The 25,260-nt window shown below is 32.6% G+C and overlaps 5 protein-coding genes and 1 pseudogene across 8 annotated transcripts; 2 read left to right on the forward strand and 4 right to left on the reverse strand.

The window, feature by feature from the left end:
• Window positions 1-401: 401 nt before the first annotated feature.
• LOC103487510 (NAC domain-containing protein 100-like) lies at window positions 402-2,248 on the reverse strand. The gene is made up of 3 exons (XM_008445879.3): window positions 1,700-2,248; window positions 1,326-1,603; window positions 402-1,217 (listed from the first exon to the last, which is right to left on the reverse strand). Exons 1-3 carry the CDS (start codon window positions 1,887-1,889, stop codon window positions 687-689), a joined length of 999 nt encoding a protein of 332 aa, XP_008444101.1. The 5' UTR covers window positions 1,890-2,248; the 3' UTR covers window positions 402-686.
• Window positions 2,249-3,450: 1,202 nt separating this feature from the next.
• LOC103487431 (2-hydroxy-palmitic acid dioxygenase MPO1-like) lies at window positions 3,451-6,905 on the reverse strand. Its single transcript, XM_008445791.3, has 4 exons — window positions 6,068-6,905; window positions 4,007-4,069; window positions 3,860-3,931; window positions 3,451-3,781 (listed from the first exon to the last, which is right to left on the reverse strand). The coding sequence occupies exons 1-4, from the start codon at window positions 6,413-6,415 to the stop codon at window positions 3,665-3,667; spliced, it is 600 nt and encodes a 199-aa protein (XP_008444013.1). The 5' UTR covers window positions 6,416-6,905; the 3' UTR covers window positions 3,451-3,664.
• Window positions 6,906-9,520: 2,615 nt separating this feature from the next.
• On the reverse strand, window positions 9,521-11,275 carry LOC103487353 (thioredoxin-like 1-2, chloroplastic). The gene is made up of 4 exons (XM_008445675.3): window positions 10,730-11,275; window positions 10,440-10,622; window positions 10,149-10,313; window positions 9,521-10,067 (listed from the first exon to the last, which is right to left on the reverse strand). The coding sequence occupies exons 1-4, from the start codon at window positions 10,967-10,969 to the stop codon at window positions 9,810-9,812; spliced, it is 846 nt and encodes a 281-aa protein (XP_008443897.1). The 5' UTR covers window positions 10,970-11,275; the 3' UTR covers window positions 9,521-9,809.
• Window positions 11,276-16,870: 5,595 nt separating this feature from the next.
• Window positions 16,871-18,173, forward strand: LOC103487267 (expansin-A10). Its single transcript, XM_008445568.3, has 3 exons — window positions 16,871-17,088; window positions 17,287-17,569; window positions 17,672-18,173. The coding sequence occupies exons 1-3, from the start codon at window positions 16,929-16,931 to the stop codon at window positions 17,985-17,987; spliced, it is 759 nt and encodes a 252-aa protein (XP_008443790.1). The 5' UTR covers window positions 16,871-16,928; the 3' UTR covers window positions 17,988-18,173.
• Window positions 18,174-18,755: 582 nt separating this feature from the next.
• On the forward strand, window positions 18,756-19,877 carry LOC103486938 (chlorophyll a-b binding protein P4, chloroplastic-like; annotated as a pseudogene).
• On the reverse strand, window positions 19,819-24,358 carry LOC103487027 (agamous-like MADS-box protein AGL65). Of its 4 annotated transcripts, none has more exons than XM_008445457.3 (11): window positions 23,445-24,357; window positions 22,914-22,973; window positions 22,793-22,811; window positions 22,560-22,624; window positions 22,429-22,444; window positions 22,280-22,344; window positions 21,606-21,702; window positions 21,312-21,359; window positions 21,092-21,222; window positions 20,543-20,915; window positions 19,819-20,214 (listed from the first exon to the last, which is right to left on the reverse strand). In XM_008445457.3, the coding sequence occupies exons 1-11, from the start codon at window positions 23,627-23,629 to the stop codon at window positions 20,206-20,208; spliced, it is 1,068 nt and encodes a 355-aa protein (XP_008443679.1). In that variant the 5' UTR covers window positions 23,630-24,357; the 3' UTR covers window positions 19,819-20,205. The 4 variants fall into 4 exon arrangements, with proteins under 4 accessions (XP_008443679.1, XP_008443622.1, XP_008443550.1 ...); XM_008445400.3 differs by having other exon boundaries at window positions 19,819-20,217; window positions 23,445-24,356; XM_008445328.3 differs by lacking the exon at window positions 19,819-20,214 and having other exon boundaries at window positions 20,289-20,915; window positions 22,280-22,341; window positions 23,445-24,358.
• Between the last annotated feature and the right edge of the window lie 902 nt (window positions 24,359-25,260).

Consider the following 25,260-nt stretch of genomic DNA (forward strand, 5'->3'; position numbering starts at 1 on the left):
ATGATCTCTTAGATATTTACGGAAAGATATTTACGAAGGAATCATGATTTATATGATGTTAACTTTATTTTTCTAATAAATTAGATCTGAAAATAAGCAAGTGATAATATAAAAGTGGTAGAAGTGAAAAATGTAAATATAAAAAAAAGAGTCAAACTTAAATGATCTTAATTACAGTTCACTTGATTAAAGCATATATTCTGTGTCTTTAGTCAAAGCGATTCGAATTTAAACTTATATTGAACTCCTAATAAAAGTAATCCAAACTCAACTCAACATGTGTCATCCTCTTCATATAACCATCCAAGTTTGAACAGAACGTAATCAAACTCAAACTGAATCATGATCATTCAAGTATGTACTAATTACTTTTCTCAATTATCATATAAAAGATCAGAATATGAAAGCGAATGATCACATACTTTTGTTTGTGAAAAAGAAAGAAGATGGAGACAGAGACCATCCATTATCCTTATCATATCATATTGATATTCATTCAGCTTCTTTAACAATAATCTCAATATAACATCTTCAATGGCTACGGAAGCCATTAAAGTACGGCTTCAACCTCACTTTCACACCAACAAACGAACTCCAAAGAAGAAAGAAAAGAAAAGGGAAAAAAAAAAAAAAACCCATTTATACATAATTCATCTATTGAAAGGCAGCCACCTTTTCGAATTTCTTTAGTAATTCCACACCATGGGTGGGTTCATCAATGGCACGGTTGAAGCAGAAGGATTGTGTTGATTTTCAAATGGTAATCGACCCATTTCGACATTGGAAACAACAGAAGAGATTTCATTGTTTATATCAGTAGTTAGCCCTGTTTCTTGAGAGACACTGATTCTTCCATCCCCTTCTGTTCGAGCCATGTTTTGGAACTGTAAATTTAAAGGGAAAGAGATGGATTGGGGATTGAGTAATGAAGTGGGCTGTGTGTTTCTTGGGAAAATTGTGGGGAAAAAGGAAGAGAAATTGAAAGAACAATCATTGATTTTAGGTAAGGTTCTTTGAGTAGAATCCATGGTGTTGGAGAAGCAGGGCACGTGAGCCAATTCAGAAACTGGTTTGATCTTAAATGATGATGATGAAGAAGAAGAATCCTTCAATGGCGGCAAATCAGAAGAACAGGAACCCAATTTAACTAACCCAGAAATGTGAACTTTTTTCCCTCCACAACTCTTCTGAAACACCCTCGAAATCACCCATTCATTCTACAAAAAAAGAAGAAGAAGAAGAAGAAGAAGAAAGAAAACAGAAAGCTCAATAATTTCGAAAGAGTCATAGAGAAGAAGAACGAAGAAATTGAAAAAAGTTTGTACCTTTGCTGTGTTAGGGAGATTGATAACAGAGGCTTTCCCTTCTAGTCTGAATTCATGCATAACCCAGTTGGATTTTTCACCTTTTGGAGCTCTTCCACCATAGAAAACAAGAGTTTTCTTCATACCCACAAGAATTTTTCCTCTATAAATCTCTTTATCTTTTCCAGTGGCTTTCCAATATCCTGATTCAGTAGCTCTGTTTGTTCTCAATCCAGTTGGATACTTCCTATCCCTTAAACAAAAGAAGTACCATTCCCTTTCCCCCATTTTTGCTTTCCCTGAGAAACCCACAAATCAAAAAACCCAACAAAATCAGATAATTTCAAGGAATGAATGAAAGAAAAAAAAATGGTACGAGAAAACAGAAATCTTACAGGGTAAATCCCAAGGCTCAGACTTATTGAGATCGACCTCTCCAATGGGTTTGCAACAGAAATTGGAGTCCACCACTTTCTTACATAGATAGTGAGAGATAAGTTCTTCATCAGTTGGGTGAAATCGAAATCCAGGAGGCAAAACAATCTGGGATTCTTCAAGAACAGGGGGTGCGATGTTCTGTTCCATAATTTGTGTGAAAAATGTTTGGTGCGTTGACGAATAGGATCGGATCGGATGGAAGGAAGTTATATAGTCCAATGGAAGAAGAATTTAGATGGATTTATGAGGGTTTTAAGTGGCAAAGAAAATGATGGGTACTCTCAATTTCAGGTTTGGTTGAAGTTGTGTGGTGGGTTCAGAGCTCCTTGCAGAAGAAAACAAAAACAGAGAGAGATTATAGAGAGAGAGAGAGAGAGAGAGAGAGAGAGAGAGAGAGAGAGAGATAAGAAAGAAGAAAGAGATGACTGAAAGTGAAAAAGAAAAAAGGAAAGAAAAGAAAGGAGAAAGAAGAAAGGTGGAGAAGTTGAGGTTATGGGGGAAAAGGGGAGGAGATTGAGAAACATGAATGAAGTGTAGTGAAGCTCCATAAAATAATATGCTACTTAACTGACTTTCCTATTTCCCTCACACAAATGATGACATGCCACGTAACTCCGAACATGTTAAATTACAAGTTTAGTCATAAATTTACAGAGTTAGTTTAATATACGAAAATGTAATAGAATCATGGAAATCAGAGATTACCCTCAAATGTAAAATTCAATATTAGTATAGAATCCTGTATAGTAAAAACAGTAAGAAGTAGGGTTTGGTTGAACATATAGAAAGGAAATATAATAGGAATTATGATAGTGTCAATCTAAACATAATTCACCTTTCAACACGGTTTTACTTTGACTTTTGTCATGTTCTGATCAATACGATGAAAAATGACTCGAATTCCGTCGTTCAAGACTTGATTCTAAACACCCAGCATTTGACATCTCACAGTTGCTAATACACTCAAATTTTGGAGATGTTAGGTCGGGTCGCGATCGTTTTTGTGTTATTTTTATATAGAAAATGTTTAGATTTTCTACCAAAGTTTTGTTCAACTAAGATTTTAAAAAAAAATGTAATAATTAAAATAAAAACATGCAATGAGTGACTTTGTATATTGGGAGGAATCTCACTCTCTTAATCTTGAATTTAATATGAGATTTACATATTAAGTCACTTTCATTCTTAATAAATAAATATAGCCTAAAACTATTTATGGTTGATACGAATTGGAATTTGAAATCATACTTTTTCATTTCATTGGTTCATCTGCCTACTTGTGTTCATAATGGAATAAGCCATCCATTCTCATGTCATTTTGCTCCATTAACTTCCTTCATCTTAAATTTATAATCTTATTACTATACATAATCTAAAATGTAACAAAAACATCCATTTTAATTTTATGAAAATTGTTGATTTTTCGTGATTAATGATATAATTATAATATTATTTATTATTTAAATTGATAATCAAGATAAAGACAAAATTCAACTATTGACCAAGCCAATGCTGCTAATAAACAAAATACACTTGTACAAAACTACCTGCTTTTTAAGGATAAAATGATTATAAAAGAGATGTTAAATAATAATGTAAAACAATAACCTTATTAGCAAAAATATCCTTAAACTAAAATAATTAATGCACAAAAATAACTAATCTCATGCTTGTACGGCACCCTTTTTTCCTCATAAGAACAGAAGAATGAGATGAAAATGGGAGCATTCTGATCTTATTCAAATGAAAACAGTATGCAAATTCTATTTACTGAAATTTTCAAAACAAATTTGAAGCTTTCCCATTAGACAAATTCCAAACAAACCAAACCAAAATCAGACACCTAACAACGTATCGACTACGCGTCGACATATGCATTGAGACATAACTTCTCTATTATACAGCTAAAAAAGGGATTCGAGCTAAGAGCTTTTTTTTTCTTTCTTGTCTTGCCAAACTTTCTTCTCAGCTTCTATCCTCGCTTTAACGTTGGCGTGAAAACCACTATACGGTTCGTATTTGAATAAAGCATGAAGGATCTGTGCAAGTAGTTAATGAATTAGTAACATTTTGGAACGTTTCATTCTTGACCCAAGAAAGAGTATAATTATAATTACCTCCAATACAACAAAGAATGGAGCCATTAAGAAAGCTTGAGCAAGGTTGTCGATGAGAGCGGGTGCACGTTTCTACCAAACGAAACCAAAATCCAACATTATTGAAGAATTCGAGTTATTGTTTAAGATGTTTAACTAACTAGTTACCTCAAACACCCCATGGCCAATAAACTGACTAGTCCAGCAGAACAACTGAGCGGCCAACACTACCTGATATCATCAAATAACAAAATAACTGGCTTTAGCTTTAGCTTTAGTTTTATGCTAGAGATTATAGATTCCGCGATGAATTGATCATGTCTTGTAGATCCTTTAATTTTGATATAAGTTATAATATGCAAAGTAGTACTCAAAGTTTTATCTACACGGAATGACCAGGTCATAGGTATGCCGAGGAGTACTAGAACCAACGTGAAAAATGGCGGTGGCTGTCAAGTTACCATGATATTGTAAAAGGAGAAGGAAGTAATGTCAATCATACTATGTACTCGTGAAGACTTTTTGACAAAAGGTGGCCTAAGGTTATATTATCTAAAAGGAATCTCCAAACTGGTCCAAAATTCAAAAGCTGCAAGCTTTTTCATCCCAAATATCAGCATAAGACTTTCAGATAATTCTAACAAAAGCACTTCAGATTGAGGATGATAAAAATATCTTCCAAATTTGATGTCTATCAAGTTTAGCCTAGTACAATTATATTAACAAGCTGTACCGCCTCTAAATAAATGATATTAAAGAAGAAAAAAAGAAAAGACACAGCAGCCAAGATTCTAAATTCTAAGCTCTTTGTAATACAAAGCAGTCAAATAAAGACATCTGCCAAATTAAAGTGTTATTAAACCAAACCTAACAAGCTTTACTTTAACTTTTAAACCAGAAACCACCATCCAAACAGCATTGTAAGAACAATGTTTTGGTAATAAAATAAAGACAGATGTTACACGAGTTTGATAAACAAATTGAAAGGAGTTGTCAATTCAATTTTTGCTATAACATTGAAAAATATTTAACAATTGTCAGTGGAGCACCAGCACAATGTCAAATCAAAAAAATAGAGTGCATGTCTTTGAAACGATTAAAATCACCTTTGTCGTGTTAAAAAACTCCTTTAAAACATGCTTTTAATCTTTCAAAATTTTATACTTACTTTTACATTTTTTTTAAGTGATTTTCGCACCATTATTTTGAGTTATTGTAAATAAGTTTAACACGAATTTGGGAAATGACAAAAATAATTTTAACGCAAGTGCAAGTTATTGAGTGATTTTGGAATAGTTCAACTCACTTTCGTCATGTTCAAAACCACCCTAAAGATGTCTTTAATCATTCAAAATCGGTTTGATATTTGATTTCACACTTCTAACCACGATTTTTCACATTGTCAAAATCGATTTTGAAAAGAAGGATTTTGAGAATAAAAATAATTTTAAACATATCAACATGCTTAAACAAGAGGTGCCATATCTAGAGTCCAAGTGAATTGCCAGCACAATCTTTATAAACTGAAGAAAAAAGACCAATAAGGGCTGAGATAGGTTCATAGTTAACTTGAAAATTTTCAAGATCAAATGGTTAGGTTAGCCAGTAAAACTTTGACAAATCAGTAAAGAAGAACTCAACACAGAGCAATAATTCTTTTCTTCTATCTTATATAGGCGAAGGACAGAATGAAAAACTTATTTCTCAATTTCAGATGATCAGCCTTTATTGTGCAGAAAACAACAAAAATTAACAAATAATAAATACGAGCAGTAAATTCCCAACAACCATAAAGTCAGAAGTAGTTCAAATAACATTCTTTCTTCTTTCTTAGATTGGAAGAACGATCGGAATTTCATTATTTTTAAGCTATAACAAGCTTTCCTCGACGAAAACGAAATCCATCCTAGTGTACCAGGAGAAATAAATTCTAGTCTACCACAACCATAAAGTCAATAAAAGCTTAGTCAACACCATGGCCAACCCTTCATACATCAGATCAAAACCATGAGTTCTGGCCCCATAAGAAATTAAATAGAACTACAGAAAACAGAGCTTCATAAATGGTTCAAATAATTGAATTGGAGCAGAAACCAAACAACCTCAATAGGATTATTTAAAGAACAGTGAAGTATTAAATTGCTATGCCTATCAGACAAAGAAGAAAACAAACAAAAAAGGGATCAAAAGAGGAAGAAAAAAAAGGGGGGCTTAGAGATTAACGTTTACCTTCCAAGTAAGAGTCCATCCAAGTTTAAAAGCGAAAACACTAGCTCCAACCCAGCAGAGAAAACACATAAAAGCAGCCAAAAATCCAGCTCTCTTGTCAAACAGTATATAAACAACAGCATAAAGCAAAGCAAACAAGAACCCAAAATTCAAAACAAGGCCAGTATTGAAGCCACAAGGGCATTTGGGAAAAGAGTAGAAGGAAGGGGTATAATAGAAAAGCATGAGCCCAGTGAAGAAGATAGGCCAAACGAAGAGAATATGAATGAAAATATTTATTGGGTTGCTGTGATAAGCGCCATAGAATGCAAAATGCCTCTCGAGATCGAACAATCCACGCCTACCCATTGAAATCAGTAAAGAATCGAGTCGAATGGAAGGTGAAATCCAGAAGGAAATGGATGCGAGAAAGAAAGGGAAGAACAAGTGGGTTTAAAAGGGAAGATGAGGATGTGGGATTAGGAAAACCAGAGCGAAAAGGCACATTGAAATATATATAATCCAATGTGTGGAGTGAGGAATGGGAGAGATATGGCGTCAAATTTGGAAGTTTTGGACTTGGATTTTGGGGCCGCGTTGAAATTTGGAAGGGAAATTTCAAGACGGCTTCAGTGTTCAGATTGATAAGATGCGAATGTGTATAATTCAACTTTCCCAAATTTCCATTGCCTTGCTAAAATTCCAAGTTTCATCTATAAACTTTAGAGATATGTATGGTCAAAAGAAACAATAATACTTTGAGAACTTTAAAATGTAATAATGTGACATGAATTTTCAATATGATTGTTAAGTAAGAGTGATGAAAGTTGGAGTATAGAGAGAAAAGGAGACGTTTTAATTTGAAAGTATATGAGCCTAATTATCCAAAGTTAAAAAAGGTACAATAACAACAAATAGTATTTTAAACCCTTACTTGATTCTCTTCCAAGATGTTTTTTTTTTATTCGCTTTTTTCCTTGTGGGTTGAGGAGTTCGTGGGGTAGAGTTGGATATGGGCATTGGCCCACTGCCTAACTGGGTCAAGGAGGCCCAGTCATTTAACGGCCCAGTAGCCTACTCTTTAATATATACCATTTTCTTAAAATCCAACGGTCATTTCCATTTTCCTATTTAATATAACAAATATTGATAATTGGTAAATATTTTATTTACCTACTTCGAAATTGGCAGCCCTCGTGAATAAAGTGGACAATATCACACTATTGATATTTTCATTCCACCAAAGTCCTTTTGGTAGGCATACTCAAAATCATCTCTTACTTCCTCTAAAATTGCTAAAGGTTCTTGTTAATAACACACTACATTTTAGGTAAAACTATAATAAAATGGTCGGATCCGTGTGTTTGAACTTTACTGTTGGAAATACAACTAAAATCCCTCGTCAATTAGATAAAAGGAATGATCATAGGTGAGTAAACTATCTTCATTGATATCAAAAGTAAAGCCGTGAAGATTTATGCCCAAAGAGAACAATATCATATGTCATTGTAGAGATAATATGAGAGCTATCCTCACCAAAAAAAAAGTAAAACAAAACTTGAGAATGTGTGAAACAAAAACACATAAGAAATTTAAAAGGCAAAAAAGGAGATGCAACCCAAAAGTAGCCGCTAGAACCAAAATGCACCTAGTAAAGAATTGACTTGAGCGTAAGTCGATTTCAACTAATAACTAGCATAACATCCTCCTCACAAGACTTACTCCAACTTAATAAAGAATTGTCACATAGAATCTTTAAAACATGGTATAACTTAGAAGATGATCCAAATCATTCATTACTGCAATTATCACGTGAAAGATAAAGTATTCTTCCTGTCCAAATTATGACATCATATGACACTCTTACAATCTAATTAAGAGATATATAATAAGTGAATAACATCCGCTCCTAAGTTCTAACTCGTGAATCCACGAGTATACATACCACTCATTACCCAACAAAGCATTTCACAACTTAATCTAAATCATGTAGTTAAGATGTAGGAATATTGAATGGATTAAGATTGTAACATAACACCGACATAATGGAAGAGTATGCTTAAATGTGGAGTCATGATGAGCTGGAATGTCGTTAATCCACGTCAGTTCCACGATTTAGGGCTTATAAGTGGGACCCCCATTTTGAAATTTTTTTTAAAAATAAGAATAAAGTTCGAGTGGCACGTGGAGCACGTGCGCCGGTTCTCTTTTCAACTTTGTTTTTCCCTTTGCCACTGCTGCCGCCGTCAGCTTACCAAACGCCGTAACCTCATCCCACCTCTGACCACTCCTCCATTTTATATATATATATATATATATATATATATATATAAAAATAATACCATTTAGTAATTAATATGAGAAAAAGCTTAGTTTCGAGTAATGAGCAATAATGATATATGTAAATTAAAGTTTGATTAGACTCTAAAAAATAGAAGGAAAGGTAATTAATCAAAAAACATGACCACATCAAGAACTATATATGGTACAGACATGAGACAAGCAATTATCAATTTTCTTTTTCTTTTTTAATTTCATTTTCTTGAACTTTTTAGCTACTGTAATCATCAGGAAGTATGGATTTAGGGACAATGAATTATTCATTAAAAAGAGACAAAGAACACAACATGTTTTTGTCACATTATACTCAAAAAAAAAAAAAAAAAAAACATATTATCCTAAAGTGCCAACTATATAATTTCATTATACCAATGTCAACTCACTGACTAAATTTCATATAAAAACGATGATGGAAAATTCAAACTTTTGACCTTAATCGTTTGGAAACATAAACATCATTGAATAATTATTTCACAAAGAAGACATTATCTCGATATCAAGAAATGGAAGTTTAACTTAACGATTAAAAAGATTCATATTGCCACTTTCTTTCTTCACACGAATCTGATTCTTTACTTTACACTTAAAAGAGATGGAACCAATTTTTTTCTTTTGCAACTTTCAATGTTATCAATATTTGAGTCACACCCACTTGTTCATAATTCAAGTATCCTTGTGCTTCAAATTCAATTCTCCCCAATAAGAAGGTGAAGCTATTCAGATGGACTTAATCATCAGGGCACTCAACGATCAGAATGCCAATCTGTTAGATAACTTTATTGTGATTGGTAAACGTATTGACATGCATGCGACTGCTACGCGTATTGACGATGCCTCTTTTAGTTTTTTGCTTTATCGCCAATTATCCAACACATGTGTCTGTTTATTTGAGCCTCAAGTTCCTTCCTTTGAGAAAGGTTGAGGTGCTTGTTGAGAAGTTGTTTACTCTAGTTGAGTGTTGTCTTAACTGTGATTAATTTCTTCTAGAAAAAGAGTGGAAACCTCCCTTGATAATCATTCATATGGGTCTAAATTCATATATGTTCACTCCTAATAACCATTAGATATAGCTTCAAAATACGAATTAAGCCGCTTAAAGGTGACAATGAATAAGAAAGAATTGAACCATAATAGTAAAGAAAAAAAAAAGCTTCATCTGTGTATTAAAAAACTGAAACAGACAAACCAATTCCAGTTCTTTCAACAGATTGGCAAGAGCAGAGCAATGGGCAAGGCACACACTAAGAAAAATCAGAGGCCTTGCATGTGGAGGGTAAAAACCCAAATCCCTAACCATGTACAACAACAATCCTAAAAGGAGAAGGCAAAAAAATCAACTAAACAAATACAAAAGCATGGAGTAAATTTTTCCCTCCACAACTAATAATCTTTCAATCTGCTCGCTACCATCATAGCTTTTCCTTTAAACCTTAAGAATCAAGTTATCGTCTTCCATGAGATCCATTTTATTGCTTGATCTGCTCCAAGAACCATAAGAATCCATATCTCTCATCACTAGATCCTTCAATGCTCTTTCCTTGAGATATGGTGATGGTGAACTTAATGATAATTCACCTGCCATTACCAACTGTTGGAGCTCGGACTCGTCTAATCCTTTAGCTGGAAGGATGCTACACCGGTCGGTTCCATGTTTTGCCAATGCATCCTTGAATTTCTTAATCTGAAGATCAATAAAAAGGAAATAAGGTTGTGTCTTTGTTTCTATAATTGAAAGTTTGAAAAATCTGGACAGTGTTCTTACAGTTGCATTTGTACAGCTAAAGCTACAAACACGACCTTCTCCACCTCTATAGAATCTAAAGAAAGGAAGAACACGAACATGAAGAGCTTGGCACATGGTTTTGAGCTCCTCAAAGTTAACTTTGAGAAAAATTGCATCAGGGTTCAATTCAGCCAGTTGACAGATCTGATATAAGAAATAGATTCAATCAGCAAACATCCCAAAATCCAAGTTCAAGATTGATAGCTAACATATAAAACAAATTTCAACAATAAGAGGCAAACAAAGTCCAAGCAGCAACAAAGATAATACCTTAGGATGAAGAGCTTTGCAACCTCCACAGCCAGGAGAATAGAAGTCTATAATGGCCAATCTATCGCCAGCATCAAGCAATGCATCCACAAGGTCTTGGGCAGAGTGGATCTCCACCATATTAGGTTTTGAAGCTTTTTCCCACCATCTCCGAGCTCGGCTTATACAAATAGACGTCTGTGCCTAAAACCACAAACCAATTCAGAAGTCAATTTCAGACCCAGAAAATCTCAAACTGGAAATATTCATAAAAGAGAGAGAAAAGAGGCAAAAAGAAAAGGGGGGCTTACATTAATGGTAAAGCGATTTGGGGTTTTAGGGTTTGAGTTCGTAACACCATTTTGATCCGAAATCACTACAGGTGTCCCCAAGAAATCGACTTTCAAAACAGGAAACCCTGGCTGCTTAGACCCTTTTAAATTGGAAGCAGAAATAGAAGTAGAAAAACCAGAAATCCCAGATGAAATAGAGCAACCCAAATTGTCCTTAAGCCCTGAAACAGAGAGGGCAGATTTCAACGAACAAGCCATGGTGGAGAGAAATGAATTAATCAAAGCGGCCCTTCAGAGATTAACAGCATAAAATAGAACCCCAGAAAAGAATGGCTTCAAAATCAATCTCTGTTGAAGCAGAATCAAAACCCACCTGTAGTGGTTCAAGTTTCAACCAAAAGTGGGAGAAAAGAGCAATAAAAAGAAAAGTATGGAACAGGGGAAATGAAAAAGAGAAAGAATAAATGGAGGTTTCTTCGAGCTGAATAAAAGTTAGGGAAAAAAAAGGGTGGGGGAGAAGGAGAAAGATGAAGAAGAAGAAGGAGCCATAAAAAGAAAGAAAAAGGACCAAGTGGGGCAGTCTGATTCGGATTCAACTTTATCCATTTGATCCAAAGTAAGATTTATGATTTTATTTTTATTTTTACTTGTTGAGGATAATTAGGAATGGATTAGAGTTGGATTAGTGTTGTTTGAATATCTAAATTATAGGCTGGATTAATTGAGAATTAGGGGTAGTTTATGAGGATGGAACGGGAATATCGGGGATTAATAATAATAATCTCTCTCAATAATTTCACTTTTCAATTATCTTTTACACATTTTTGGATAAAGATTCTTTGTTTCTCCCACATCACAGTTTTGAGTCTTCACATATTTTCTCTTCCCAAATTACCCTTTTGCCCCTCCTCCGTCGATTTTTCACATTTTCTGTACTCTCTAATTACCCTTTTGCCCATTTCTAATTTTTCTTTCATTTTTTTTTTAAATATCAAACATTATGAACATCACATGACATGGGGGTGTAATCATCTTCTAACATAGTAAAAAGAAAATTCACAAAAAATATAATAAATGGTCTAACTTATACCTAACGAATTTCATTGACATAGATATTTTATTGATTATTTGATTCAAAATCCCGTAAAATTTAAACCTCAACACATCTTGTCAATGATCGTAGGACAGTAGGAAGAAGAAGTAGGTTTCTTGTTTAATTTATATCGATTTTAAAATAGGGTAATTAATATTTTAAGAAAATCATACAACAATTTAGAAAAACAAATGAAATGGATAGAACCTATTTCAATTATTGTATTATATTGTTTATTTATTTAATATTCTTGTTCCAGATCATGTTCCAATCAACCATTTTATATTACTTCCTTTTTTAAATTGATTGTTTTTTTTATATTACAAATATATTTATTTTAGTTTAATTTTTTTTTCTAACAAATCATACAAAAAAGAAAAACAATTGATTTTATCAAGTTTGAATTTTTTTTCAAAAATAGTTTCAAAGATGGAAACTTATATACATATATTTTAGAAAGGTTTGACATGAATAATTGAAAAATAAACAAGCATAGGAAGACGAAGAACAATCTTGAAAAGTAAAAATTATTTAAAAGTTTGGAATACAATTTGTTTATTAGTTTTTGCCATTAAATATTATGTTTCGAAATTCCTATAATGAGAAAAGGTAAAACATAGGTAGTTGGCCATTACAATTATTGGAAAAAGATAAGATCCACTCTTTTGCAAGCATTTAATGTTGAAGAGCTTCAAACTAAAAAGGTTAAGATATTTAATTTTATGTGCTTTAATTTGTTTCTTTTTCAATTTAAATATATTCATTATTTTACTTTCCATATAATTTTACTTTAATTTTATTGATTTAATTATATACTCTCAACAAAAAAAAACGTATGCTTGAATTTATATTTGTCAGAAAAATATAAACAAACCCTAAAATAGTTCCTTTTATCAAAAAATTTACCGAACAAATTGGAAATTTTGAAATTATAGAAACTAAATTCAACAAAAGATACTTCTAAAATGTATCAATTTAAGTCAAGTAACTTTCCATATCAATTACCTTTGTAAACCAACGTACATATTATTCTCTAACACGTCTAAACTATGCAAGAAAATTTTATTCATTTAGATGTTTAATTTATACAATTATAAGTTTCACATTATGCATGCTTTTTTCGAATGAAAAATAATAGAGCGTTTAAATCGATCATTTAATCATACAAGTTTACAATTTAAATTGATAATAAAAATTAGTATATAGTTTGGGGATAAATGTTATTATATTTGAGTTACTTTTTGATGACAATGATATCAAAAAAAGGAGAATAGAAGGAGAAGAAGAAGATAAAAGGTGGATGGAAAAAGATGGTAGCATTTACTATGTACACAAGAGTTTTAGGCTAGCAGTTTGCTTCACCCTTGTATGGAAAACTTATGTGCCCTACCAGCTTTGGCAATTAGTGACCATATATTATTTATCCTTTAAAAGTTTGAATTATTTGTATGGTTTTGTAGGCTACAATCCACAGATTTTTTTTTTTTTTTTTTTTTGGATATGTTCATGTGACATTTTGCAAAGAAAAAGATATATATATGTGTGTGTTTGTGTGTATTATGTAATGTAGCCCATTGGTTTTCATAATTTATTTTTGTTTATTATAAAGTCCAAAGTCAGATTTTTGTAATTCCAAGGCATCTTCCATTTTTCAACCACTTGCATTGCATTGCCCAATATCCAATTCCCATCTCATCAATGATCTTTCTCTGAGCTAATTATAATAAGTATGGAATCTTTTCAATCATATTGTTAATTGTTTGAGATCTTTTTGTTGGAGTAAATTTTGAGGTTTATGATTTATAAATTCTTATGCTTGGAGTTTGGAAGTCTGAATTTCTAATAGTGATGTTTGAATTAGGATAATTTTTGTATTATTGAAGGATTTTGTTAAACACTTTTCAATAACCCAGTGTTTTAGTTTTAGTTTTGGCTTAAAAGTATTTCTTCTCAAAATTAATGTTTTTGGGGATTTTAGTAATGAGTTTAGAAGTTGGTTACTTGTTTTCGATTTTAGGGTTTACTATGTATTCTTAGGACTTCAAAGTTAATTACTAATTAAATCTCCTTAATGAGGTGACATTAGTTTTTTAAAATTAAAAACCGTTCATTGTTTTGTTATCGATAATGAAAACAAATCAATTTTGTTATCGATAATAAGCCAAGGTTAGGTTAGATCATGATGTTTGTTTTTATTTGTGTATGGCACATGCTTCCTAGTGATTTCTAAACATATTTGATACTAAAGATTATGATTGAGACAAAAACCTTTAACTTCACACCTTTTCCTTTTTGTTTTATTTTATATAGTTACCATTCATTCCCTTTGATAATTTAATCTTTAATTTCAACCTAAAGCTTAAAATAAATTATTCATTTGGAAATAACAATTCCATATTGGTTAGAGACCATATGTAAGGTAAGCTTTTTTAAAAATAAAATAAAGATCTAAGCCTATTTCGTGTCTTACTATTTTAAGATGATTTGTTTCTTTTTTACGTTTTATATGTAGTTTGAATTTTTTTAGCCAAAATTAAAAATAAAATAAAAAATAGTTTTTCTAATATTTAAAATTTGATCTAGTTTTTGAAAATATTAATAATATATAACAAAGCAAAAAATTAAAAAGTAAAATGTAAGAAATTAAAATGTAGAATAATGAGTGTTTATATTTTTTAACAAAATGGTAGACATAATTTTTTAAGAAATCCAAAACAAAAGTGTTGCCCAACAAATTCTTAATTTTTTCTTCTAGAAATTGTCAAAATAGAACGTTCGATAAAATATTTATACTTCATAGAAAGATAAGTGTAATGAATTTTGTGTTTTAGTGGTTTTATTCTATGAAGTGTAAATAGAGATTATTTTCATAAATATGCTGTCTTTTAAAATAATGAAAAAAATGGTGTAGTTTGAAAAGAATTGATATAAATAGGATTGATGTGCAAACTAACGTTGAAAAGAGGGTTTAAGGTACACGACTTCCATTAATCCATGTTAGCCTATTTTTACTAGTTTGACCGACGTGTAACGATTAATGAAGTCGTGTACCTTAAAAAAATAAAATTACAGTTTAATTAAACGTAATTAATCGAATATATAATTAAAAAAACTTAAAATTCAAATTCTTATTATGTTTTAATTTGATAGACATTTAATTTCTAAAAAGAATATCATATTTTTAAAAAACTTAAAATATTTAATTAATTAATCAATTAAGCTCTTATTATGATTTAATTTATTAAAAGCTCAATTAATTCATCCCTTAATTAATCAAATTATGGTTTAATTTCTTAAAATCGTAATTAATTTAATATATAATTAAAAAACTTAATATTCAATTTCTTATTATGATTATTAGGTTTTAGTTTCCTACAAAAACTACCTTATTTTTTAAAACTTTGACATTTAATTAATTAATTAATCATGACTTTATTATGATTATCATGGTTTAATTTATTAAAAACTTAATGATTTACAACCAACTTTAATTTCTATATTTAAGTGTATTAAAAATCTCCACACATTTTCCTTTTTAACAAAAACACTTAAAATTCCTTCTTCACCTAATTTGCTTGCATTTCTTAATGACAATTTATATAAAAAAAATTATATATTTTTAGCCAAGTTTTTGGTTTAAGCTTTAAAGGATTACCTTAAGTTTGTGGTCGGGAAAATAAAAATACATTTTCATATTAACTACAATCAAATAACAAACATAAATCAAACAATTTTCCTAAAATAATTTTTTTTTAACTAAAATCAAATAATTTTCTAAATTAAATAAAAGACATTTTTAAAAATAGCAAAATAAATTAAAATATTAACAACATATAGCAAAATTTTGGAGAGATGTGAGTGAGTCATGTACCGGTTACATGACTCCGGTTAGATTTCGGTTGAGCACACGCCTTAATTTGCTACTTTATATTTTTGTCAATATTTTTTAAAAATACATTATTTTTAAACAAATCCCAAAAATTGAGTATATCTTATTTTTGTTCAATTAATAATTGTCATCATCTTTGATTCCAATTACTTTTCAAGCATAATTCCACTATTATATATTGGCATTTTGCCCAACTAATTTGAAAAACAAATTATAAGCATATATAACAAGGTAACTTTTTACCTTTTAAACTTGATAACTAAAACCCTACATATCTACAAATAAAATTTTTCATGCTAATTGTTTGATCCAATTAATTTTTCATTTTAATTAGAATACCAAAAATAAAGAGTACTAAAATTTCAAAATTTAACAAAAAAAAAAAGAAAAAAAATCCAATTTAACACTTATTAATTATTTGTTTAATTACGAAAAGAGAGATAATACGATGCATATTTAATTAATTAGAACTTGAAACCCTAATAACATTATTTATGGTTTGACTAAACTTAACATAAAATTAAATAGTAGTACTTGAAACCCTAATTAAAAAGATTTGACTTTGACTACTTGAAATAAAACTCCCACATTGATTGAAGGAGAAATTAGGTTAAATTCCAATGAAAACGATAAACGTTTCTTTTGATCCTTCCATCAAGGAGACATTCATTGCGTTATGTTTTACAATTCTTTCTTTACTCTCTATTTCTTCATTCCAAGTTTGAAATTTCCTTAACTAAATTAAATTTAAATAAAACAGTAACCCTCATACCTTCTCAATATTTTTAGGTTAAATCATAAACATATATCTAAAAATTTCAATTTTACTTAAATATATGGATAAGTTAACTTTCAAATGTTTAGTTAATCATATACAAAAGTAGATTCGATTTTGTCGGAACTAAGAACCAAACCAAATCAATGAAGAATTGATAGGATGGTTTTATTACATTTTTTTTTTTGTAATTTTTATAATTTTCAGTTATTGTTGCACTCCTAATTGAAAAAGGAAATTAAGGTTTGAATGAATTTAATTGAAATGGGTTTGTGGTATGAGGAAAAGGGGGGATGGAGAGTTTTAAATGAGAATTACATCCTCAAATCCAAATTAAAAACTTCCTATAAAATAAATATATTGAATTTACCCAAACCTTCATCCTATGTATATATATATATATTTGTAAATCAAAACTTAATCAGAATTGAGTTAAAAAAGAAAAAAAATAAAGAAAGAAATGGGATCAGTTAATGTTGGAATATTGGTATTAGGGATGTTTTGTTTGCTGTCTTTGGTTGATGGAAAATATGGTGGTGGACGTCGACGTGGAGGTGGCCCATGGATCACTGACGCTCATGCTACTTTCTATGGCGGTCCCGACGCTTCTGGTACTGCAGGTATGTTTCAAAGACCCTCATCAAAACATATATACTAAATAAAACTGTGTTTGCCTTTAGTTTTCAAAACATCCTCTAAAAATGTATATACCAAATATATATATATATATATGTGTGTGTGTGTGTATATGTACGTAAGTTAAACTAAGCTTGGAGGATGTTTGTATATTGAATATTGTGTTATTGTGTGTTTTGTAGGTGGGTCATGTGGATATGGAAGTGGGTATGACTATGGGAGTATGACGACGGCGTTGAGTCCAGCATTGTACGACAATGGGCTAAGCTGTGGTGCTTGTTTTGAGGTTAAATGTATAAATAACCCACAATGGTGCCTTCCCGGCTCCGTCGTTGTCACCGCCACCAACTACTGTCCTCCCGGCGGTTGGTGCGACCCTTCCCTCCATCACTTTGATCTCTCCCAACCTGCTTTCCAAACCATTGCTAATCCCATCGCCGGGGTCGTTCCCGTTGCTTATCGCAGGTACCCACGTCGTCTCTCCTTAAGATGCTCACGACTTAGTTAATAAAACGATTGATGTATTGTATATAAAATTGAATTTTACGTGCATGATGATTATTGCAGGGTTAAATGTGGAAGGAGAGGAGGAATAAAGTTCCAAATAAATGGGAATCCATATTTCAATTTGGTATTGATAAGCAATGTGGGAGGTGCTGGAGATGTTCGTGCTGTTTACATCAAAGGGGGTAGGGGAAGGTTTAATTATTGGAAGGCAATGACTAGAAATTGGGGTCAAAACTGGCAAAGCGATGACTATCTTATTGGGAAACCCTTGTCTTTTAAGGTCATTACTAGCGATGGTCGCTCACTTGTGTCTTACAATGTTGCCCCTCCCAATTGGTCATTTGGACAAACCTATATTGGCAGACAGTTCCTTTGAAAAACAAAAAAACATTTCAATTTAGATCATATATATCATCTTAGATTTCGTAGTTTAGATGTTGCTTAGATACTTATTTAGGTTCGGGAGTGAGACGTATTATAACCAAGTCATTGTTATAATCGTATTGTATTCAATTGCTCCGATCTTTAACTATCAATAAAACCTCCTCTTATTGTTTCTTAATAGTTTGTAATGTTTTGAATGTTTGGACTAAGTGACGATTTAATTAGTCGTTTTATTAAAAGTTTCACTACATGACATGTCAAATAATTACTTGTTACTTCAAATGATGTATTATGTACCTTCAATGATAATTGACAAAATATTGATATCAAAATCAAAGATAAAAGTTTGAAATGAGAATTTTTCTAATAGCTTGCGAAATAAATATCTCTTTGTAAGATTACTCAAAATATCTATCTAAAGTTAGTCATCAAATATTTCCAATTTTGTAGGAAAAAGTCATGTTTCTATCATAGGCTAAAAGCTGGCCTACACCATCTTTCTTCAACCAACAAACAAAGATTTAGATTTATAGATATGACAATGGACTCTAAGATAAAGGATAAGGGTTCTTTTGTTCCTATTGGTTCATCCAAGAATTCATAAAACTCATCTTAGTCATCTGATCCTAAAGTTTCATACTTTCTAACCCTTGATTTCCATCAAACAAATGAACACTAATCTTAAATACCATGCACAAAACGCACTTCTTGAACTCACACCAAAATCGGATTTTCTTCTACCACCATTCTTGCTGAAAAAATGGCAACTGTCACTACCCAGGCTTCCAGCACAGTCTTCCGCCCATGTGCTTCAAGATCGAGGTTTCTCTCGGGGTCCTCAGGAAAGTTTAACAGAGCCTTGTCTGTAAAGCCAACAACTTCTTCAATTCCTATTGCTTTTCAAAGTTGAAGCCAAGAAAGGAGAGTGGTTGCCGGGTTTGCCATCACCAACTTATGATCTTGATGGAAGGTATGGATTATTCAAACATATATGAGATATTTGGCAATGGAGACATGAATTAAGCAAACAGCTTAAACATTTCTGTTTGCAGCCTTCCAGGTGACAATGGGTTTGATCCTTTGGGACTTGCCGAGGATCCCGAAAACTTAGGTGGTACACGCAAGCCGAGCTAGTGAATGGTTGATGGGCGATGCTCGGAGTTGCAGGTATGGTATTGCCTTAAGTCTTAACTAATTTTGGAATCATCAAGGTACCAAAATGGTACGATGCGGGGAAAGCAGAGTATTTTGCATCGTCATCGACTCTCTTTGTGATTGAGTTCATTCTGTTCCATTATGTGGAATCAGAAGACGGCAAGATATAAAGAACTCAGGAAATGTAAATAAATATCCAATATTTAAGCAATACAGCTTGCCACCAAATGATGTTGGATACCCAGGGGGAATTTTCAACCCACTCAACTTTGAACCAACTCTTGAGGCCAAAGAAAAGGAGATTGCTAATGGTAAATGTCTCAAAAACAAACTAGTTAATCAACTACCTTAATTATTACACGTATAATAATGCGATTAATCAAAAGTTTTGATGATCTCTACAGGAAGACTGGCAATGTTGGCATCCTTGGGACTCATTGTTCAACACAATGTGCCTGGAAAAGGTCCATTTGACAACATCTTGCAGCACATTTCAGACCCATGGCACAACACTATAGTTCAAACACTAAGGGGATAGGAGACAATGAAATATATGCAAGAAGAATAAGTGATCAGTATGATTGTAGAGAAAAGGGAATTATCGGTGTACAGTATGGTAGCATGCAACTTGGTTTTAACCGAGAAAGAAAGATTGTAATCATGTCGACTTCTTTAATTTTCTCAAAACTTGATATAGAAATATGAAATTCGCATCCATGTTTTACAATAGCTCAATGTACAGCTAAGGAAACCAGAAACCCCCAAATACTTTACAGCTCTTCCATGAGGGAAAAGAAATGGGGAAAAAAGAAAAGAAAATCTAACCTAGAAAAACCGACCTCCGATCTCGTATATCTTGTATTTACAAGTCGAGGTTATTGGTTAAACGACAAAACGAGGAGCAGAAGATCATTCTGATTTCATTAGATATCGAATACTTTTATCTGGCAATTGGGAGAAGAATGCATCCCAACAAAAATGCTGACCACATCAAATCAAGAGGAACATTTCTTTAATCTGTTACCCCCTCCAATTACTGGTGAATTTGATAGGAATCAATTTGGCTGCTGCAAGATATGGCCAAGTCATTAATTAATTGAAACAACAAGAGAAGCGTATCAAACTAATAGAGGGTAAGGAATTGAAACTGTTTATGATGTTCTAGATAAAAAAGATATGCCAGGTAAATCATACTACAAAACTTTGAAGCTCCAAAGTTTGAGGTTATCAAACAAGATATGGGGGTGTAACATTCGTTGTTTTGTTTTTGAGTAATAAATAGCTCGTATTAAATGCTTTCACACAATTTTGAAGTTTTTGAACTACAAATATGGACAAAAGTGCAAATGGACTACACTAAGTTTTAGAAGGGCCAGTTAAAAGAGAACCTACATGGTGATATTCATTGCTTTGGTACATTGGAATGCTACAAGGCCCTGGTATAGAAGCCCAAGGATGCTGGTCATCTCCATATAGTGATCTAGAGAGCTCCAACTTGCCATTTAGTTGAGTATCCACACAAGCTGCATGCAAGTTCATCTCCATTTCAATTTTCAGTCTCTTTTCGTCTTGGAAGTTTGAACCATCACATGTAGGGTATGGATATTGATCACCAAGTTGCAGCGTTGAGCAAGAAGTTCCACTTAATTCATTTAAAGCCCCATCACCTTGAGGCATGCTATCAATTTGACCAGAGATTCCAGCTTCAATTTGCTTCCCAGGGTTGAAGAAACTAGGATAGCTTGGAAATGAGCATTCAACATCACTGCAGACATTCCCCAGAATAAATTCAAGGGCACATAATCACCCACATAAATAGAGATATAATACAACATCTTTCAACTTTTGTCAACCGAAAACTATTTTATTTAATCACACTACACACATTAGACATTACATAAATTGATTATAAAAATCAGATACTTGCAAATGTAGGCTCACCTTGGTTGCAGAAAGCAGGGCTCATTTGGTAAAGGAATCTGTTGAGAGCCGTAATTGGGAAGCCATAACAAGGGTTGAGTGCCTTGCATTTCGTCCATTAACAAAGGTAAGGACATCCCAGCACTCGGATACTGTGGTAAATAGAAAGATGTTGACTCTATCATGATGGACACAACGTGAGCGTGCTTGTAAAAATGAGTAGGGAAGGTATTGCTCTTACCTGGCCTGTGAAGTCCTGTGAGAGTAGTTGATGTCTTCTTAAATTTTCCTGCCAAGTATCAGAACCCGTTTTAAGTACCAGTCGTAATTTCTTTAAACAAATAACATAGAATCTTGAGAACAATAGGTAACATGGAAAACCCCTCCTCTGTTCTCAAAATTATGCCAAAATTATGCAGCCAAATGTGTTTTAAAATATTCAAGCCAAACAATAAATATACATATCCTTAGACCAGAGGGATAAAATCATGGACAAAAACAATTTTTGTATGCAATTATAACACATGTAACATACCTTGTGTAGACGTGTCTGGTTTAGGGACTCCCTTACTAGATCTTCCATTGTCTGGAGCTGCTCTATACTGTTGATACTATCAGGATTCCTCCAGTAGCTGAAGGGACAGACAAGAGGAACACTAGAAGATCAACACACAAACAGAAAGATCTCCACGTCTGACACTAAACATGCATATGCTCGTGCCTATAGCAACAACTTGTAAACAGTTAGACCTTTTTTTCGCACAAAAACTTGTGGTTTCGGATTCTATCACTTCCGTCCAATTCTACTACCATCTGCCGTATACTATTTACACTACACCTCTACCCCTCTAGGTCTCTCTCTGCTTGTAATAAAGATTAACCAATAATTTTATGCATAAAGAAAAACATTTACATGTAATATTTTATCATAGGCTACAATAGAAGAAAATGTCGATTTCACCTGTGGGACTAGTAAACACTTGGTAGTTGGTACAAAAGGATTAAATACCTAAAAGTGTTATCCCGTTACATCTTATCTGGTATGATTGGAGCCCTTTTCTTTAGTTTCGCTTCATTCGGTAGTTGGGTTTTTTCCTATGCCCCTTGTATTCTTTCAACTTTTTCTCAATGAAAACTTAGTTGAAATGAAAAAGGCCCAAAAAAAAGAAAAGGCTATATACTTTAAAAATAAAAGCTCCAAAGGTGCACCTCAGTCTCTTATGTGCTTCACCAATCTGATCTCGCAATATGGCAACTTCATTGGTCAATTCCTGCTGATAAATTATACAAATTTGATAAAATGCACAAAACTAATCTCGTTTTATAGAAAGCAATGATAAAAGAAAAAAGCATCGAACCTCAAAATCTTGAGAGCTGCAAGGTATTGCAGGACAGGAGAAAAATGGAAAAGAAAAGTCAGATTCATTGTAATCATCTTGAAATTCAGACAGAAGGAAACAATATACATTTGACAAATAAAGACTAATACCTTGAACCCACAAAATCGTCTATGTTAACATCGTGGTCTAACTTCTTGAATGTTTTCTTCAGCACCTATATGCTCGAATAGACCATACAAAAAAATAAGTACACTTGTATACGAGATGAGAATTAAGAAGTTTGCTTCTAGTACAACTACAAGAAAAGCAGGCAGAAAAAAAGAAAAGGATAAAAACTCTAAAGATGGATTAACCATAGAAAAGGAGACATGCAAATACTTACTTCAAGGCTTTCCATTTTCCTGTTCCAAACAGAATTTAAAAAATTAGCCAACTATGGTAGCTTTTGCAGAAAATTTTTGCAAAGGAACTGAGTCGTAAACACTTGAGACAGGTTCTCGTACCTTTTTGACCTCTCCTGTGGAGTCAATTCGGCAAATTTTGTAATGACCTCCTCGATGTTGCTGAAAAATTAAATATTCACATTGAGCATAAAACAGAAAATTAACCGGTTATCCTTTCAAGCTCTAGGTTGTTGTGTGATTTCTAATTTTCTTCAACATAAACCACATGAAAAATCAGATATAGACTCTCTTGTGGTGGTAGCTAATGATTAAGAATCATAGGGTCATTGGACCACCCGACAACGTGGATGAATGCAAATTTCTTCCATCTCCCCGATACAAAGATAAACACCATGAATTACAGATTATGAAAAAAAATTGCCAATGGGATGATACTGATGAACCGATGGTTCATATATTCCAAATTCCCTTCTAATCAAGACTTGACATTAACAAGATTTAGGGGCATCAAACGCTTCAATAAAATAGCTAAAACTAGAACCACCAACAATGTCGGGTTTCAATCCGATCACTTTAACGTCGTCTAATGGTGAATACAAATGATAGGCGATAGCTTGTGTAATATAGTACCTGCGTTCACCTTCATATAGCGCCGGCTTTCCACTTGGCGAAAACATGAGGAGAACAATATCAATATCGCAGAGTATAGCTAGCTCCCTTGCTTTCTTCATAATCCCATTTCTTCTCTTAGAGTAAGTCACTTGCCTGCTACCAGTGCTCTCCAATTTCTTTATTTTCAGCTTAACCCTTCCCATTATAAGGAAAAAAGGAAAAGAAAAAAGAAAAGAAAATCTCAAATGAAATCAACAAACCCCTATTTCTATCCCCGTATTCATCCAAGCGATCAAGAGCCCATTCAAGTTCGGTTACTCGCCATTAATGGGGTTCCCCTGTTACCAAAAACAAGGCGATGCAAATGACAACCAAGAAAGAACTATTACAATGATGAAAAGAAAAATGTAGGTAGAACCCAAGTGAGGAAAATGGGGAAGAAAGTAAAAGGAGGAAGATTTAAGAAGGGAAATGCGAAAAAAAAAAAGAGAAGATTGAGAGAACCAAAGTGAGGGAAATGGGAAAGAAAGCAAAGAAGAGGAAGATCAAAGAAAAAGGGAAAAACCCAAGTGAGGAAAGAGGCAAGAGAAAGTGTAGGGGAAGGGGAAAGGGGGGGGAGGAGGTACGATATGAATCGCACCGATAACGAGGGAATGAATGAAGAAGAAGAAGAAGAAAAGGAAGAGATGGAGGAAGTTAAAAGGGAAGGGACTGGCGGAAAGGGAGAATGGCGGGCAGCAAAACAGGAAAGGGAAAGGCAAATGCAAAGGCATTCATTGCTCTGCTTACAAGATCGCACGGAAGGTCAGCCTAAGATTTCGGCCGTGAAAATTAGAGCAACCGATCAGCAAAATTTGTTTCTTTTTCAACCCCTCTCCCTCCCCTTCCTTTTCTCCTTTTCAATCCTTAATGATAATCATAATCATTATCTCTCTTCCTCTTCTTCTCTAATCCCCCACTTTCCTAATAGGTATCATCTTGAAATCTTTGATTTCTCATAATATATTATTACACAAATTCTACTCTAAAGATTCTTCCTACTTTTAACCACTTTCTTACATCGAAATCTAACGCAACATCTAATATAAATAAAATATTGATTATTAATATAATTCACTAGGTTAATAATGAAATATTAATTTACCAGTAAGATATTAAACATTGAACAGTGATCACTCGTCTTCTATCAAACTCGTAATAATTGTAGTTAAACCTACCAATTAACCAATTTTTAAAACTACCGAACAACTTGAAATAAACTTGGTTAAATAGTTTGAATGAAAAACACAATAATGTTAATTATTAGTTTTTTTTTTGGTAAAAACGATTCAATTGTTGGAAAAGTAAAATAATTGCTCTTCATATTCCAAATTTCAAATACTCATTATGATTGATGGGTGACTATTTTATTATAGATAATTAGTTAATTTCAATAGCATATGGTGTAAATTCATAGCTTATAAATTAAAAGAAGGATATAATAGTTTAATTTTTTTTCCTCAGTTTCTTCCTTTGAATATATGACGTAGAAAATAGATATAGAAAGCCAAGGAAATCTTTTTGTTTTGATGGAATTAACTTGGTTCGATTCATATCGTATAAAGAAAGTAGAAACATGAAGGGAATCTGATTTGAATACACAGTAATTCAATTTTGTTAGATTCTATGATCAGATTTTGTTGAGTTTTGGAATTTTTGTTATGTACAATTTAGAGAAAAACAACGATAAGAGAGGAGCAACTATTCATTTCGCTCATTTGAGTGTACAATTTATCAAGCAGTTTTAGTACATCGGAAAGTCCACTACAAGCCCGTACTTGTGTCTTCCATGATT

Source organism: Cucumis melo, chromosome 12 (genome assembly GCF_025177605.1).
Source record: "Cucumis melo cultivar AY chromosome 12, USDA_Cmelo_AY_1.0, whole genome shotgun sequence".
Taxonomy (NCBI): Eukaryota; Viridiplantae; Streptophyta; class Magnoliopsida; order Cucurbitales; family Cucurbitaceae; genus Cucumis; species Cucumis melo.